This window comes from Muntiacus reevesi, chromosome 1 (genome assembly GCF_963930625.1).
Source record: "Muntiacus reevesi chromosome 1, mMunRee1.1, whole genome shotgun sequence".
NCBI lineage: Eukaryota > Metazoa > Chordata > Mammalia > Artiodactyla > Cervidae > Muntiacus > Muntiacus reevesi.
In genome coordinates this window covers 64,807,884-64,827,315 of record NC_089249.1, presented here as the reverse complement: position 1 = coordinate 64,827,315, position 19,432 = coordinate 64,807,884, and the positions used below count along the sequence as shown (strand labels likewise).

At 41.2% G+C, this 19,432-nt stretch overlaps 1 protein-coding gene across 1 annotated transcript in view; it reads left to right on the top strand.

The window, feature by feature from the left end:
• ADCY10 (adenylate cyclase 10) overlaps positions 1-19,432 on the top strand; it is a 78,786-nt gene that overhangs the window by 57,507 nt on the left and 1,847 nt on the right. Inside the window, exons 23-30 of the mRNA XM_065924761.1 lie at positions 1,525-1,632; positions 2,140-2,321; positions 6,930-7,086; positions 10,234-10,438; positions 10,517-10,613; positions 11,156-11,271; positions 12,162-12,279; positions 14,525-14,720. Coding sequence (XP_065780833.1) covers positions 1,525-1,632; positions 2,140-2,321; positions 6,930-7,086; positions 10,234-10,438; positions 10,517-10,613; positions 11,156-11,271; positions 12,162-12,279; positions 14,525-14,720 — 1,179 coding nt within the window. The remainder of the gene's footprint in view (positions 1-1,524; positions 1,633-2,139; positions 2,322-6,929; positions 7,087-10,233; positions 10,439-10,516; positions 10,614-11,155; positions 11,272-12,161; positions 12,280-14,524; positions 14,721-19,432) is intronic.

Here is a 19,432-nt window from a genome sequence, read left to right as displayed (position 1 = left end):
GCAGGTCTTTGAATAAGAACAAATCTAGTTTTACTCTTGTGATCTCTGAAGGGGCTCACTCACTTTGGTCTTCATGTAATTTGTGCTAAATTATCATACATACCTTTAGGCTAACCAAAGCACTAGTAAAAGTTTCTCCAGGATAACTGTAAATAAGTTTCAGGGCAATACGCCTTTAGAAATGTGGAGATTTGGTACATATAATTAAATGAAAGAATTCATTGTTAAGTTGGGAAGCCCTGAACTGAATAAACAGGTTTCTGTACTACAGATATTCAGAGTGTTCATATGCTAAGATACACAGAAATCTCCCAGAGGGTTGGGCTAGGACTGGGACATATTATTTCTCTTAAACTTATTTGACCTTAGATCACTTTTCATAGAGTAGCTGGCTGGACTAAGCTTCCATGAACACATTTGAGGAAATGTCTTTCTGGGCCTTGCTTCATCTGACTTCCAGCCAGCTTCAGGAAGAGCTTCCCACACCTGAATAGCCATGGTTGCCACCCTTCATGCCTGCACTGGTGGACCAATCCAGATTTTATAGTTGTGACCTAATTAACCCCTACACCTTAGATTTAATTTGTAAATTAAACTATTAAAAATGTCAGCAATCTCTGGTTCTCTCAAGTATTTTGAAGGAAAGCCTCCTGTATGTATTTTATACACATATGTGAAGAAGAGGGTGATGTGGCCAGTGAATACCAGAAAGAGAAGGTTTAGGTAGCCTCGGGGGCCAACTTGCTGAGCCTGTGTTCACCCTCATCTCACTCTACAGGGAGTGGTGAATGTTCAGGAAAACAATGATTGGAAGCAGAGCCCAGAGCAAGGTCCCAAAATGTGCCATTTGCATCGCCCTCTCCCAGCAAAGAAACCTTGTTCCCCTCTTTCAGCCTTCTGCACATACCACTTAGACTGCATGAGACTTGGGGACATCGTCTCACCTTGTTTTCCTCTTCAAGTCTGAGCTTGCCTTGCTGTTCACATGTGCCAAGACTGTCTTAACAATGTTACATTGAAGATGAAGTGACAAAGGTTGTTCAGGGGCTTAACTTTCTCTTCCACCTCCCAAAGATGGCCCTGACCAAAAAAAAAAAAAGGGGGGGGAAACAGTTCATGATTCATTCCATAAGTAGAGACTGGCCTTCAGGGATGTGGGGATGGTCTCAGGAGCCATGAGTACATAGTTGGAAATAGGGAATTTGGGGATGGAATTACTCAAAGAGGGGAACTGCCTTGGGGAAAATATCAGGTAAGATGTCTTATATGACAATATGAGGAAAGGAGATTTCTAGATTCGTCTTCTAGAATGAGAGATTCAGTGACCAAGATGGACATGAAGATGATATGTCTCTTTAGCAGGAACTTTCTCCACCCCTCCTTTCTAACCAGGGGCTAAAGTTGGAGACAGGATCAGGAGCTACAGGGTCCTGACTCTTCCTTCAGTCGAGTTTGGGGCAATGGCTCCTCTGTGGTCCTGGTCCCTGTTGACTCAACACTTTCTACTCTTTGTGCTGGTTGCAGGCTTATCTATATTTGAATGAGGGAGAGAGGTTGCTGAAAATTCTCAAGAAGGACAAATCTTGGAGTAAGACTTTTGAATGGGCTACCTTTTTTACCCTCAAAGGTCAGGTAAGAAATCATTAGAAATGTGATTAATCTGTTATTTATCACTGGGGCTTTACATAGAAGAAGTAATAGAAGTCATCCTTATACTTTCTACATCCTCCTCCCATCCTCTGCTACAGATCTTTTCCAAGACTCCAGGACCCCAAGGCCTGGGACTCAAACCTCCTCACCATCACTTTCTGTGGCAAGATCTTCCTTAGCCTCTTAGTGACAGCTTTATGAAATATTTTATGTAACAACCTCCAAAAAAGGGACAGGAAGAAGTAAACATTTTCTCAGAGGTAGATTATGAACAATGAGGATGCAAAATCCTAGTCATTCAACCATCCTTCCACAGATATAACCAAGAAACATTTCAGATTATGCCAAGCACAGGGGGATTTTGTTCCTGGGTTTTAAATTACTTAAAAAAAAAAAAGTATTCCTAAATTACGTATTTTTGGAACATATAAACCAAGCTTGGAATCATTGCCTTTTTCTTTCCTTTCTTCCCCTTTCTTCTCCTTCTAGGTCTGTTTCAACATGGGCCAGATGGTGCTTGCCAAAAAAATGCTGAGGAAGGCTCTGAAGCTCCTCAATAGAATCTTTCCTTACAACTTAATCTCCTTGTTTCTCCAGACTCGGGTTGAAAAAAACAGACACTTTCATTATGTGAATCAGAATCAGCAGGCCCAAGAGAGCTCACCTCCAGGGTAAGGAAAGAGCTGCAGAGAGCTAGGGGTCTCATCTCACTCCCCAAGAGGAGAGAGACCTACACATAGTCCAACAGTCCCCAAAGAGCGGGCCTCTAACAGGCGAGAGGGGTCCCGGGGGCTCACTGTGAGGGAGAGGTGGGGGGGTCCCAGGCCAGGGCTGGGTTGCCTCAGAACAACTTAACAGGCAGCTTTTGCCAAAAGGAGTTCAGGTGACAAAAACTCAAAGGAGCCCTTTGCAAGATGAACTCCAGTGCCTCCCCTACTCATCTCACCCACTAACCTCTTGGCCATCCATGTTTCAATGGGAATCTGCACCACCTGTTCCTAGAGCCTCAGTCAAAAGTCATCTTCCAAGTCAGTGCTAAAACCCTGGGTATTGCCCCTGCCCTAGAGGAAAATGGCAGGTCCTGAAGACATCTGCTAAAAGACAAAATGGCCCACACATTCTTGTATCTCCATAGATAGAAAAATCTGTGGGTTACAGAGGGTATCTATCGATCAAGATTATACCATTAAGATCTGTACATTTCAACATGTAAATTTTATCTATAAAAGAACTGCAAAGAATAATGAGGTGGTGTAGGGGAGGGAAACAGTGAGTAAAAGAACAGATGCAATAATAATGCTGATAGTTGTTGGAGCTGAATGCTGGGTATATGTACCTCATATTTTTCTGTTTTATGTGTATGTTTAAAATTTTCCACATCAAACTTTTTACAATATATTCTACCTACCTAGGAATTCATACCAAAAGAGGTGTCACCTAGTTGGGGATCTGAAGAACTGACAGATAATCTGTTCCACCTCGGGAGAGGCCCGTAGAAATATTCCTATAGGTTCTGCCTGAGATACAAATATCTATGTCTATGAGCAAATGGCTGCAATCCTTTTGCAGTCTCACCAAAAACTGCCTTCCCCAGTTTCCTGAAAGTGTTCTCTTGACTGGGGGTAGGGTGGAGGGGGACAGGGTTGGAAATGAGGTGGATCTGAACTCCTTTGCAGGTTGGGGTTGGGCTCCTGAGAATCTAAAGCCTGCTGCCTCAGAAGACACTAGGAGAGAGAGGGGCAGGGAGAGGTTCAGCAGAGATCTCTCTGTGAGATAAGAGAGAATTGAAGTTTGTGTCACAAGAGAGTTGTCAGATGAAATAAAGGATGCCTAGTTAAATTTGAAGTTCAGATCAATAATGAATGATTTTTTTGTTTAGTATACATTATATCACACAAGATATTTAAGGTATATGCATTTTAAAAGAATTGTTTTGAAATTCAGATTTAACTCAGCATCCTATATTTTCATTCCCTAAATCCGATAAGCCTAATATACAGCCATATTTTGTAAAAGGAATAAGAAGTACCTGCACAAGATGAGAAGGAGAAAATTTGATGATCAGGAAGAAACTACAGAGCTTAAAACGCTCTCCAGTCAAAAGGTTCTCATCTCAAAAATAAGGACAGAAAGAAACACCTTTAATGTCAGAGTTTCCATAGCTTCATGAACTCCCTGTTATAAAGGATTTTACATTCTCCATGTTTCCTTAGAACCTCTAAAAACTAATTTCCACAACAGAATGAATGTTGTCAGTGCCTAAACAGATTACCTGGAGTTCTTCATTACGAATCTCTAGGATAGGGACTTCCCTGATGATCCAGTGTCTAAGAACCTGTATCCCAATGCAGGGGGACCTGGGTTTGATCCCTGGTCAGGGAACTAGATCCCACATGCTGCAACTAAACTAAGGCCCTGTTTAGTTCAGTTCAGTCATTCAGTCGTGTCTGACTGTTTGCAACCCCATGAATTGTAGTATGCCAGGCCTCCCTGTCCATCACCAACTCCCAGAGTTTACTCAAATTCATGTCCATCGAGTCGGTGACACCATCCAGCCATCTCATCCTCTGTCGTCCCCTTCTTCTCCAGCCCCCAATTCCTCCCAGCATCAGAGTCTTTTCCAATTAGTCAACTTTTCACATGAGGTGGCCAAAGTATTGGAGTCTCAGCTTCAGCATCAGTCCTTCCAATGAACAGCCAGGACTGATCTCCTTTAGGATGGACTGGTTGGATCTCCTTGCAGTCCAAGGGACTCTCAAGAGTCTTCCCCAACACCACAGTTCAAAAGTATCCATTTTTCAGCAGTCAGCTTTCTTCACAGTCCAACTCTCACATCCATACATGACCACTGGAAAAGCCATAGCCTTGACTAGACAGACCTTTGTTGGCAAAGTAATGTCTCTGCTTTTTAATATGCTATCTAGGTTGGTCATAACTTTCCTTCCAAGGAGTAAACATCTTTTAATTTCATAGGTGCAATCACCATCTGCAGTGATTTTGGAGCCCCCCCAAAAATGAAGTCTGACACTGTTTCCACTGTTTCCCCATCTATTTGCAATGAAGTGATGGGACCGGATGTCGTGATCTTAGTTTTCTGAATGTTGAGCTTTAAGCCAACTTTTTCACTCTCACTTTCATCAAGAGACTTTTTAGTTCCTCTTTACTTTCTGCCATAAGGGTGGTGTCATCTGCACATCTGAGGTTATTGATATCTTTCCCAGCAATCTTGATTCCAGTTTGTGCTTCTTCCAGCCCAGCATTTCTCATGATGTACTCTGCATATAAGTTAAATAAGCAGGGTGACAATATACAGCCTTGACGTACTCCTTTTCCTGTTTGGAACCAGTCTGTTGTTCCATGTTCAGTTCTAACTGTTGCTTCCTGACCTGCATATAGGTTTCTCAAGAGGCAGGTCCGGTGATCTGGTATTCCCATCTCTTTCAGAATTTTCCACAGTTTATTGTGATCCACACAGTCAAAGACCCTGTATAGCCAAATAAATAAATATTCTTTTTTTTTTTAAAGAATCTCTATGATATTTTTCTTCCTACTCAACTTTATTTAAAATCTCTTTTTTTGATAGTTATTTATAATTATATTTTGTTTTCTTGGCTTTGTTAAATTACTAATATTGTAGCCAGTTTAGGATCCCATTTTTATCACAAACAGAAAAGATTGGGGGCTACATTATCAATTAAATGATTTGTGGAGGCTGAGACTGAGTCCCCAGACATTCCGGTAGGTGGTCAGTCATCCTTTCCTTGAGCACTTCCAGCAGACGAAGTCCACCATCTCCTGCAACATCACATCCCATAGTCAGAATGTGTTTTAGTCTGTTTGGACTGCTATGACAAAATACCACAGGCTGGGTAACTTATTAACAGCAGAAGATTATTGCTCACAGGTGTGGAGGCTGGAAGTCTGAGGTCCTGCTGTCAGTATAGTTAGGCCAGGGCCCTCTTAAGACTTCTTGTCATATCCACACTTGGTGGAAAGGGGCCAGGAACTTTTATAAGAACTCTAATGCCATTCAAGAAAGTTCCACCTAATCATAACCTAATCATGGCCCCACATCTAATCCTGTCACTTTTAGGAGTTAGAATTCAACATTGGGGGGATAAATTCAGACCACAGCAGAATGGATTTGTTTAAAGTGCTCATTCGTTTGTTGAGCTGAGACCTAGGGCCTGACAGCAATGTGCATAGGAAATGACATACTGGACTGGCTGGGCTGGAGGTGGCCAGGGCTGGAGTCCTAGCACCGTTACATTCTCGCTCTGTTACTTTTACTTGACTACTTAACCTGAGTCTCACTCTCTGCTTATGTAAAATGGGGTTAATTATTCCTTTCTTTCTTATGGGGTTGTCGTCAGGCTCAGATGAGATAAAATTATATAAATGTGCTTTTCAAATAATTTCACTTAAATGGCAGTGACCTGACAGGGGACAGGTCTTATATATAAATAAATTATAAATAAATTTATAGATGTAAGTAAAATGATTTACCTCTGTGCTCTTATATATAAATAAATTATCTTAACTAATCATCACAAAGCATTATGGGCTTCATAAAAACTAATATGCATGTACAACAAGGTCCTACTGTATAGCACAAGGAACTATATTCAATATTCTGTGATATACCACAATGGAAAAGAATATTAAAAAAATAATGTATATATATGTGTGTGTGTGTGTGTGTGTGTGTGTGTAATTGAATCACTGCTATACAGCAGATATTAACACAACATTTGTAAATCAACTGTACCTCAGTAAAAAATATTGCTTGCTGAAACTGAAAAACAATTAATGTGCATGTTAATTTACATGTAGGGCTTCCTTGATAGCTCAGTTGGTAAAGAATCTGCTGGCAACGCAGGAGACCCTGTTTCGATTTCTGGGTTGGGAAGAACCGCTGGAGAAGGGATAGGCTACCCGCTCCAGTATTCTCGGGCTTCCCTTGTGGCTCAGCTGGTAAAGAATTTGCCTGCAGTGCGGGAGACCTGGGTTCCATCCCTGGGTTGGGAAGATCCCCTGGAGAAGGGAAAGGCTACTCATTCCAGTGTTTGGGCTTGGAGAATTCCATGGACAGTACAGTCCACGGGGTCGCAAAGAGCCAGACACAACATGTAAACTTAATTTACATGTAAGGTAAACAGGCCTCAAGCTCAAGTCTATTTAGACCCCCAAGCCGGTACTGAGGACTCTGCACCTTTGCTTCCCTCAAGTATGTTGGTGATGATACCTTTTTCTTTTGTCCTGTGTGTGTCCTTTAATAGGAAGAAGAGGCTGGCACAGCTTTACCAGCAAACCACTTGTTTCTCCTTGCTGTGGCAAATCTATAGCTTAAATTTTTTTTTCCACTACAAGTATTATTGTCACCTGGCAGCTCTGATGCAAATGAATACTGCACTGGAAACTCAAGATGATTTCCAGGTAGGGTATTTTTACAGCTGCTTTTTAAATTTCTGAATCTCATTTGGAGAGAAAAGCCTGATGAAATCCAATCAAAATTCAAAATCATGAAGGTATAATAAAAGCCTTCCAGGATGAATTGTTCCGGTGAGGCTCACAGTTGTCAAACATTCTGATCCCAGAATCCCCTTACACTTTTAATAATTGAGGACCTCCAATAGCTTTTTATGGGATTCCCAGGTGGCTCAGTGGTTAAAGAATATGCCTGCAACGCAGGAGATGCAGGAGACATAGGTCTAATCCCTGGGTCAGAAAGATCCCCTGGAAAAGGGCATGATAACCCACTCCAGTATTCTTGCCTGGAGGATCCCATGGACAGAGGAGTCTGGTGGACTGCAGTCCACAGGGTCATAAAGAGTTGGAAGTGACTGAGCATGCATGCAATAAATAGCTTTTTATGTGGGTTTGTATGTTTCTATGGGTTTATATACGTTTATATGGGTTCATACATTTATATAGGTTGTATCTACTGACATTGCCATATATGAAACAAAAACTGAGGTACTTTAGAAATATTTTGGGGGGACTTGCCTGGTAGTCCAGTGGTTAAGAATCCATACTTCCACTGCAGGAGGCACAGGTACCATCCCTGGTCAAGGAACTAGGATCCTACTTAAAAAATTTTTTTTTAGAAAATTAACTAATGACATATGAATATAATTAACATTTTCATTGGAAAAAATGCTATTTCCCCAAACAAAAAAATTTAGTGAGAATGGCATGTATTACATTTTTGCAAATACCTTAATGTCTGATTTCACAGAAGACAGGATAAAATCTCAATCTGCTTCTATCTACACTTCTTTGTAATGTCACCTGATTCTTTCCTGGAAAACACCACATTGTACACATAAGAGGATGAAGGTGAAAAAGAAGATGTAAAAGGATAATTCTTTTTAAAAAGATAAAATTATTCCCTGCTCGTCCAAAGGTTAGGACTCTGCTCACACCTCTCACTGCCTCAGCTCACACCTCTCACTGCCTCAGCTCAATCCTTGGTCAAGAAACTAAAATCCCATAAGCTGCACAATATGGCCAAAACAAAAAAATGTAAAAGAGCACATATCAAAGATTTTATTGAGCTCATTAAAATTAGTGAGAGAACTAGTAAGATAGTACAACTGGTTCCCAGGAGAATTTAATTTATGAATGTATGCAAAACTAGTCAAGTCACAGAGCAAGAATAAAATCACTTATATTCCACCAAATATTTATATTTCTATGAAAAAGAATCATTTACATTATTACTGGTTTTCTATAGTATACAGAATTGTAAAGTAGCCCAAAGACAGTGAAAAGCAGAGATTACCTTGGTAAGTAAGCTGGATAGGACACATTTTGATTTTGTTTTGTTTTATTTTGGCCCATTTCAAATTCTTTCACTATTTTTCCTGACCCAAATTTCTTGATGTTATGCAATTAGCTTTGATCTCTTCACACCCTGAGTTCCTAGAATGGTGTCTGCCATGTAGTAGGTACTCAACAAATATTTTTTTGAATGAAATGCTTTACTTCTCCTTCACCCTTGGGGCTGTCTCCTAAACGTGTGGTGGAGTAAGGGGCAGGGAAGACATAAAAGGGATAAATCAAAATTGGAAAGTGAAACAAAAGATGCTTATTAACAAGATGGCTGTGATTGAGGCCAGAAGAGGAGGGAAAATCTCCCCTGGGTGTTCAAAGCAGATGAGGTGCTCTGTGTAGGATAACAGTAAGAAAGAGAATGGGTACCAGGAGAGTAGTTTCCAGGGCTTCCCCAGGGGTCCAGTGGTTAGGAATCTGCCTGCCAGTGGAAGGGACACAGGTCCACTCCCTGGTCTGGGAAGAGTTCCATGGCGCAGAGCCACTAAAAGCCCCTGGGCCACAGCTACTGGACCTGTGTTCCTAGAGCTTGGACTCCACAAGAGACGCCCCGGCAATAGAAGCCAGTACACTGCAACACAGAGTAGCCCTGCTCACCACAACTAGAGACAGTCCACGCACAACAATGAAGACCCAGTGCAGTCAAATGTTAATAAAGACAACAAATAGTAATAAAAAATAAAATAATTATTTAAAAAAGACCGAGAGAGAAGTTTCTAGGACTCTCCGTCTACCTGCGGTGTGACTACTAGCAAATCACATAACCTGTAGCTTTATATTTTCCCCATAAAGTGAAGCAGTTGGCCTCAATTCTCTTGGTCCAAATCTGAGAAGAATTAGGCTTTATTATAGATCTGATTTTTCATTTGCCCAACAATTTTCTTTCTCTCACCCGGGTTTCCTCCCTACTGGCCCCATTATCTTGAAATACGTTCTAAACAATGAATAAAGGAATTCCCTAAATGCTTCCAGACCATTCTACCATGTGAGGTTCTGTCTTTCTTCTGTTTGTATTTTTCAAAATAGTTTATATGTATTCTGAGCTTTGTGGGGGTTTTGGTGTTTTTCTTTTTAGTAGTAAACTGTGTCTGTAGCAGGGACTGTTTTCTCTTCAGCCTTCTCTAAACCTTTCTATCTTGGAGCAACTTTATCATTTTTAAAGAGCTGTTTAAAGAGTAACCAACTTCTCACAAATCTCCCAATTAAGTTTAGAACTAATTCTCACTTTTTTTGAAAGCAAACAAAACCAAGTCAACCTTTCTTTATTGTTAAATAATGAAAGTAATACATGCTTATTATAACACTAAATTAAACATCACAGAAATGCATAAAATAAAAAGTTCCTCAAATCTTTCCTCCAACTGCAACAAATAGGTAAACTGCTTTTTATAGTTTGGGATAAATCCTTCCAGGCCTTCTGGTATGCAGTCATATATCCACATATATAAGCTATTGCTTTTATTTTTCACAAAAATTCAGGTTCTTATATTTTGTCAAGGACTCTCTATGGGCAAAAGGGGCCGTTGAGCTTGTCTTACATAGTTCATGTTTCAAGCATGAACTCACACATTACACTGCAGGAACTCAGCTTAATTTCTGTATCTAAGCCCATGTTTGGTCAAATGTCCAGCTCCATTCCAAAGCTCAATGAATCCATGTTTACTGGCAGTATTGGGTGATATCCTGATCTTTCTGCTTTGGGCTCCATCTAAGTCTCGCCCCATCTCTCTTCCTTTCCCCCCATTTCAGATCATTAAGGCCTACCTGGACTATTCACTATATCAACATCTAGCTGGCTACCAGGACGTGTGGTTCAAATACGAGGTCATGGCCATGAAGCAGATCTTCAACCTCCCCCTGAAACGTGAGGGCGTTGAAATCATGACTTATGTGGCCGATAGGCTTGGCTATATAAAACTCCTGATGGGTCACCTGGACTTGGCCATTGACTTAGGTAAGGGCTGGCTGGTCAAGAAAGGGCATGCAAATACAAGTAATAGCCAGAACTATACTGGAATTGTTTTGTTCCCAGGTTCTCGAGCCCACAAGATGTGGTCATTGCTTCGGAATCCCAGTAAACACTATCTGGTCCTCTGCTGGCTTTGTAAATCTCTCTTCTTGAAAAACAGGTATTTATCTCAAGGAACTTTCCAAAATGAGAGAAAGAAAGACATGTTTATGGAATGTTCTGGATTTCCTTAACCCTGGCCATAGGATGGGGAAGGGAGTAGGGCTTACCAAAAGCTGGTGTAACCAATGATCGCCACTCTGTGGATACCACTGCTGTCTCACAGAACTCGTGCCCAGGCACCATCTCTGCCCTGGCTGCTCTGGCCAGTGGCGGGAAGAGGGCCAGACAGTCACCCCCAGTGTGAGAATCAGGCCTCCACCACTGCCATGGGGCAGAGAGGGAACACTCTCGTAGGAGAGGCAAATGCCCCGAGAATAGCAACCAAGACCAGAGGCCCAGCACAAGTTGATCTGACTCTGGCCACCCTCATAGAGCGGTCTATGAAAGAACAATTGAACAGAGTCAATTTGGGATTTAGGAGTAGGTTTGAAGTCTGTTTCAGGATTGTATTTGGTTCTACGTTACTGGGCAGAACTGAGACTAGGACTGAACTTCCTTCCCCCCACCATTTTTTAATCCTACCACCTTTTTTTTTCATAGATACAAGCAGCTGATCCAGGTTCTGGGGTGGCTGTGGGATCTTTCTGTAGCAGAAGAGCACATCTTCAGCAGGGCATTTTTCTATTTTATTTGCCTGGATATCATGCTTTATTCTGGTGAGCATGACCTTGGAATTTATGAGAACTGGGGGTCCATGGCACTTGTGTTGGTGTGGTGTGGCAGCAGTCAGGGCAGGGGTATTGAGACCTCTGGGTTCCTGGCTAGAAAGACATACAGGAAAGGGAAGGGGACAGCCTGGTGTTTTGAGCTAAGGAGCCATCTAGAAAGTGCAAGGATTATAAAGGACCAAGAAAAAGAAAGTTTAGAATTTAAGCTGCCGGTTAATGTGTCAGATCATTTGTCCCACGTGATAGTGAGCGTGACTGATGGTGTCTTACTATGTGCGTTCCACTAGGGTATTTAATTTTTAACAGGATATACTTAGAGATTTCATGCTTTAAAGTGAAGGACAGGGCTGCTAATGTTAAGGGTTTCATTCACTGGTAGCTGTTGGTGATTTGGAAAACTAGTTCTTTTCTGATAATCTTCAGCTTATACCAGGCAGGCAGGCCTCAGTGTGCATATTAAACCAGAGCCGCCAACCTGGGCATTCTTTTTCTCACCTATATTTTCAAAAGGGGATGCAGCTATTGCTGCCAGAAAGGAAAGTGTGGATAGGAAGATTGACAAGTCCCAGGCTGCACTGAGGCTGACTCCTCAGATGCAAGCAGGGAGGTTGTTTTAAACCCCACTTCCACGTGGCTGACACTCTGTACTTGTAAGTTATATGCATAAACTTCCACAAAAGCAGAAACTCAGCCAACACAGGGCAGTGCAGCCACCTGGCTGTTGCTTGTCTATAGGACCCTTTGGACTCACAAAGGAATGAGACTGAGACCTCTCTTCACAGTGGGAACTATTCTGGGAGTTACTAGGCCAGAAAGATGATGATACCCCTCCACTCTCAATCTACCTGCCAAGCCCTCCTGTTTTTCTTCTTTTAAAGGCTTTGTTTATAGACCCTTTGAAGAGTGTTTGCAATTCATACACCAAAATGAAGATAACAGAATCCTCAAATTCCAGAGTGGAATGCTCCTGGGACTTTACTCATGTATCGCTATCTGGTAACACAGTGTTGCATAACACTCAATTCCCAAATTTGAAAATGTTGAAGCCTGGAAGAGTTCCATGAGATCTGCTAAAAACAAAGAAAGGGAAAGTAATTTTTAAGACAGATTGAAGGTGACGGAGCAGATTTACTCAGAAAGATACTGTGGGGATTACCTAGTCCGTCCCCCTCAACCAAGGCCAGAACAGTGATACTGCTTAAATTGTATTCAGTGCAACAAGCATTTCTCTCATACAAAGCATGTTGTGTTAATACAGAGATGGATAATAAAAGAGTACCTGCTTCTGAGAAGTGTTGGGATTTGAGGGAGACTAATATATAGCACACTTGCCCCCTCCCCATCCCCAAGATAGAATAGTAATCACTGTTGATAGAGTCCATGTTGGAGGACATGGCTTATATCTGCAGAGAAGTGAGCTTCTTGATATTGAACCTCAGGATTAGACTTCCCAATTAGCAGCAAGAAGTCCTAGAAAACTCTGCCTCTTCTCTAACCCATTAAGGCAGATAGTACTATGCTCTCCTTGTATGAGTACCAGGCTCTCACTGACTCTCAAGATGAAAGAGAGCTACACCTGCCTAATTCCTGTCCCAAAGTCACCAACCAACTAGGTCACTCCTTACCACTGGAGGTGTGAGTGAGGCAGGGAAAGAAATGGAGAGTTTTGCACCAGTGGAGCTCCCTCACATGGAAGGAAGCTTCAGGAGGGTGGAATACGCAGGCCTCCTACCCCATTAATCCATTAAGCCATTAACCCGCTAAAGCTTCATCTTTTAACCCATACATTTTAAACTCAGTAAACCTGCAACTATGACCTTAGCTTCAAAGATGTAGATTAATAGTAAGGCTCCAGAACATTAACTAAATTACTGCCACAGCCATCCCCAAGACTTGAAAGTTATTCCCTATTCCACTTCCCATCTCAAATTATATAAGCAGTCATGTGGGCTTCCCTCATAGCTCAGTTGGTAAAGAATCTGCCCGCTATGCAGGAGATCCCAGTTCAATTCCTGGGTTGGGAAGATCCGCTGGAGAAGGGATAGTTTACCCTCTCCAGTACTCTTGGGTTTCCCTTGTGGCTCAACAGGTAAAGAATCTGCCTGCAATGCAGGAGACCTGAGTTCAATCCCTGCTTTGGGAAGATCCCCTGGAGAAGGGAAAGGCTACCCACTCCAGTATTCTAGCCTGGAGAAGTTCATGGACAGGATCCTGGCAGGCTACAGCCCATGGGGTTGTAAAGAGTCAGATATGACTGAGTGACTTTCACACACACTTCCCATCTCAAATTACATATGCAGTCATGTAGTCCAATATTTAAAGATTTTATGATGACGTTAAATGACAATGCAAAGACATTCCTTTATAAAGTGCCACCACAGACTACAGCAGTTTCATATTCAAATAGAAATCTCCTCTTATTATAAAACTCGTTGGGAGAAATTAAAATCCAAAAATTTGGATTTAAAATTTAATTTAATTTACGCTTTGCTAGTTAAAGTCTGAAGAAATGGAAGTTCAAAGTCAAATTAATTTGCACATGTGAGTTAAAGTTCAGGGAATCTAAAATTCAAAAATCACCTTAATTTTTTATTCTACTCTATCTTCCCTGAGGAGTTCTTGCAACAAGTTTAGCTTAAGACAATACTACTCCCACTTTATGGGCATAGGAATCATCTGGAGAGTCCATTAACTCAGATTTCTGGTCCCATCCTCAGAGTGTCTGATTCAGTAGATCTAGATTGGACCAGAGAGCTTGCATGTCTAAAAAGCACTCAGGTGATGCTGACGATTCCTTTCTATGGTCCACACTTTGAGTAGTATTAGCCTAGGCTCTCTCTCTTTGGAATCAGCCTGCTCTGTTTCAGTTTTTAAATTTTTTTCCCTTGGCCACATTGCACAGCTTGCAGGATCTTAGTTCCCTGACCAGGGATTGAACTGGGGCCCTCAGTAGTGGAAGCACAGAGTCCTAACCACTGAACCACCAGGGAGTTCCCTCATTTTTTAGAGTCCGAGAGTTAAATGGTACCTAATATCATCCAAGTATTCCCCCCAATGCTATTAATTTCAAATCATCAAAAAAGTTATATTCTGCCCTTGCTCCATATCAGATAATTTCCCCTGAATAGGCCAGTGGCAGGCTTCCAGAGACCCACATTCTGGCCTCTAGAGAGACCGTTTCAGAAAATCAGCCCATTCTAAGAGTGATATGGATATTTCTTATTCTTCTGTGGTAAAATAGGTATGCCAGACTTCAGGAATGGAACAGCTTTCACGTATTTTCCAATAGAGCCAAAAATCTTGTGTCAAGAAGAACCCCAACAGCTCTTTACTGCATAAGCATCAGTAGGTACATGGAAGGACAAGTTCTCTACCTTCAAAAGCAAATTGAAGAACAATCAGAGAATGCTCAAGACAGTGGAGTTGACCTACTCAAGGTGAGGCCTCTTCTCTGGTTTCTAGGGTAATTCATACCTTAAATGGCTTTTTCTCTACCTTCTGTGGTAATTATTTTCTCTGATTGCAGAAGTTATACCTGTTTGTAGGGTAAGTTTTTGAAGGTAATTCTATCCCAGAATATGAATTGCCTTACTTACCTTACTACTCAGAGATAACCACTTTATGCATGTTGAGAAATCACTTTCCAAATTTTTCTCTATGTATGTGAATGCATTTCCATTTTTTAAAACTTACTACTAAACAAGATATATTTATGAATCATGCTCCTGCTTGTGCTCAGTCACATCAGTCACATCTGACTCTTTGTGACCCCATGGACTGTTGTCTGTCAGGCTCCTCTGTCCATGGGATTCTCCAGGCAAGAATACTAGAGAATACTGCCATGCCCTCCTGCAGGGGATCTTCCCAAGCCAGGGATCAAACCCGCATCTCTTGCATCTCCTGTGTTGGCAGGCAGATTCTTTACCACTGAGTCACCTGGGAATCCCATACCAAAGACAAAACAGGCCAAAAACATGATAGTTGCTATTGGGATTGCAGCAAAGATGAGTAAAGCATTGTCTTTGTACTAGGAGTTTGCGATTTCAAGGTGATGGAGGTGGGAAGCCCAGGAATGCGAGGGAGTTGTAGAGGTGGAGACTAGAAAGAATAAAAGAGCCCCAAAGAACACAAAATTGAACTTGGTATTTCCCGCTGAACATAGAGCAATACCTTTTACATATGTTACTGAACCCAACTTGGGTTCATTCTCTCAAGTCCAGTAAAGCCGATCTAGTGATTCTGGGTTATGGTGAGGAAAGGCGCAGCCTTTCCTGTAAGGTGCCAGATGAGGAGTCCAGGGCCGCTAGAACTCAAAAAACCTGAACTCCCCAATAGGTTTCAAGGAAGCATTTCTAAAGGCAAGAAGCAGAGGAGTCACAGGGTATGTGACTGGCTCAAGCACAGTTCTCTGACTGGTTGATGGTGAGGAGGCGGAGCAATGTCACAGAGGTTAACATGATCAATCCTCAGGCTCCAGTAGGTCTAGGGGCTACATCTTGTGGTCATTAAACTTCTTCCATCTGGTGGGAGTTTCAGCATCTATGAGACAACTCAGGAAATGTATAACAGGTCCTGTTATCTAGTTACTTCAGGGAGGAACTACAGAGTCTGTGGCTGCCGTATGGCTGATGTACTGCTTAAATTGTTGTCAGTTCTCCCGGCCTAACTGCTACTCTTGTCACTAGACAGTCATATCCTTTCAGCCATTAATTCTGGAGCCGGTCTTCTGTGACTCACTGGAGGCCTGGGAGACAGACTACATAGCTTTTCTACAAACAAGTGAAGGCAGAGGATGTGGTGTGAATGGTTTGTTCTGGGAATGTCCCCTAGGGTTGATTACACACAGGAGATGTTTAATTTCTTGAATAAATAATTGATAGATGAAAACATGTAACAGGTTAGTCGGGAAAACTCTATGTTTCAATCTATATCTATGATATTGAAGTTTGTTGTCATTGTTATTCAGTCGTGTCTGACTCTGTGACCCCATGGACTGCAGCACGCCAGGCCTCCCTGTCCTTCACTATCTCCTGCACTTTGCTCAAACTCATGTCCACTGAATCGGTGACGCCATCCAACCGTCTCATTCTCTGTCATCCTCTTCTCCTCCTGCTTTTAGTCTTTCCCAGCACCAGGGTCTTTTCCAATGGGTCAGCTCTTCCCATTAGGTAGCCAAAGCAAAGCTTCAGCTTCAGCATTGATCCTTCCAATGAACCTTCAGGACTGATTTCCTTTAGGATTGATTGGTTGGATCTCCTTGCAGTCCAAGGGACTCTCAAGAGTCTTCTCCAACACCACAGTTTGAAAGTAGCAGTTCTTCAGTACTCAGCCTTCTTACGGTCCAACTCTCACATCTGTACATGACTACTGGAAAAATTCTAGCTTTGACTATACAGACCTTTGACTGCTAAGTGATATCTCTGTTTTTTAACATGCTGTCTAGGTTTGTCATTGCTTTTCTTCCAAGGAGCAAGTGTCTTTTAACTTCGATCCTGAAAACTCTGTCGCCACTAATTTTGGAGACCAAGAAAATAAAGTCTGCACTGTTTGCATTTTTTCCCCATCTATTTGCCATGAAGTGATGGGACTGGATTCCATGATCTTAGTTCTTCGAATGTTGAGTTTTAAGCCAACTTTTTCTTTCTTTCTTTCTTTCTTTTTTTCTTTTTTAAATCACCTAAGAAAAGCCTGTAAGATAGACAAGTAGGCCTTGATTGAGATCCAGGTAGTAGCAATGTAAAAGTTAAGTGGAGAATTAGAAGCCAGCAGAGGACCCTGAGGAGTGTAAGGTAAGATAGAGAACGAAAAATCCAATTGACCACATGGATTAAATGCTTTAAGAAGTCAAGTTTAGAACCAAGAAATGTTAAGCCAGCTTTTTCATTCTCCTCTTTCACCTTCCTCAAGAGGCTCTTTAGTTCCTCTTTATTTTCTGCCATTAAGGTGGTGTCATCTGCATATCTGAGGTTATTGATATTTCTCACAGCAATCTTGATTCCAGCTTGTGATTCATCCAACCTGGCATTTCGCATGATGTACTCTACATATAGATTAAATAAGCAGGGTGACAATATACAGCCTTGATGTACTCCTTTCCAAATTTTGAACCAGTTCATTGTTCCATGTCCAGTTCTACCTGTTGCTTCTTGACCTGCATACAGGTTTCTCAGGAGGCAGGTCAGGTGGTCTGGTATCCCCATCTCTTGAAGAATTTTTCAGTTTGTTGTGATCCACATGATCAAAGGTTTTAGTCAATGAAGCAGAAGTAGATGTTTTTTTGGAATTCCCTTGTTTTTTCTATGATCCAACAGATGTTGGCAATTTGATCTCTGGTTCCTCTGCTTTCAATGATATTGAAGTAAATGAAATAAAAGAATAAGACATTGTCTTGTTGATGGTCAAATTAGCAGACAACAGAGAAGACATTAATACTCTTAAGGACTCTCGTAAACTTTCTAGACAGCATTCTGGCAAAACACATAAATATCTTTAAAATATGCACATCATTTAATTCTCCTCCTAAGAATGACCCTAGGGAGATAATCAGATGGTAAATAAAAATTATATATATATATATATATATAAATTATATATATAAAGATGTTGATCTCAGATTTATAGTATTAAAAAACTAGGGGGAAAAAAGTGATATGCCTTTCAAAATGTTGGTTATCTCTGCAGGAGGAAATGGCAACTCACTCCATCATTCTTGCCAGGGAAGTCCAACGGAAAGCGGAGCCTGGCAGGCTACAGTCCATGGGTTCACAAAAGCATTGGACACAACTTCATATATATATATTAGTCAGAAATGGTATATTTAAACATTAAGACATTTTCACATTAAAAAATCTGAATTTCTGACTCTTCTTTTAAAAATTGCAGTATCTGGTGACTCTAAGCCCCAATTCTAAGTGGCAGCTATTGGCTGGAATTGATGAAGGGTGGCATTTAGGTAATACTTTCTCCAGTATGACATAATCTCCTTGCTTCTTATCTTATCTTACCTCTTATTTGTGTTTCTTACTTAACTCTGTCAGCATTTGGATTTGTGAGATCTGATGTGAAAGAATCATGTCATTGGAAAAGATTCATAATGTTGTGCTAAATGAGAAAAAAATATTTTGAATTGCTGTTTAGTATGATGCCAGTTGTGGTGAGTATGAGTATTAGTGTGTGTGTGTGTGTGTGTGTGTGTGTGTGTGTGTGTGAGATAGTGCCAACTGACGCTGCAAGTTAGATTTTGTTTAGGATTCTTTCTGAGGAGTATAGCTGTAGCTTGGAGGACAGCCTCACAGATAGCTTTTGAGTAACTGCTCTGAGGAAGTAAGGCAGGGGGAAGTATATATAGGAGTTTTTCCTGGGAAAAACATCAAAAGATTACTGCTAATCACAAAGAACGACATCACAAGTTAATGACTTTAACACTTTTCTATGTATAGAAGATGCAAGGATTTGGATTCATTGAAATTATTCCTTAGATATGCATCTTAACTATCTATGACCAGTATCCAAAGCACAGGACACTTCCTGTTCTTCTCAGGCACACCATTGGTGGGTGGCTGCAGTGACTAATGGTTTGATTCTTGTAGAACTGGGATGGTGGGCAACATTCCCTGTCCATAGCAAAGAAATAAACATGTGTATCCAAATGTCAAAGTGTATATCCAAATGTCAAAAAAAATTTTTTTAGATGTTATGGTTATGAGTGATTTTTTTTTCTATCCTTTTTTTTTTTTTAATTCTGTGCTGTTTGTTTTTCTCCTTCTTTTTCCCCTTTCCAGTGTTTACATTTTTTTTTCAGTTGAGGTATAATTCTCTAAATTTTAAAAATTATATTGCTTTGGTAAGCAAAAGAAAATGTTGCTATTGTTACTGAACTGAACTTGGGTCTGCCTGCTGGCCACATAGCAAAGTCAATTTACTGACACCAGGTAGTGGTGAAGGAAAGTACAGCGTTTATTGTTAGGTCCAGCAATGAGAATGGGTGGCTCATATTCAAAAAACCCAAACTCCCCAATGACTTCCAAGGAAAGGTTTTTAAAGGCAACATTTGGAGTGAGGGCTGCAGTGTACATGACTTTATTCTGATTGGCTGGTGGTGAGGTAACCGGGGGGTGTTTCACGAATCTTAATCATCAAACTTCTGGTT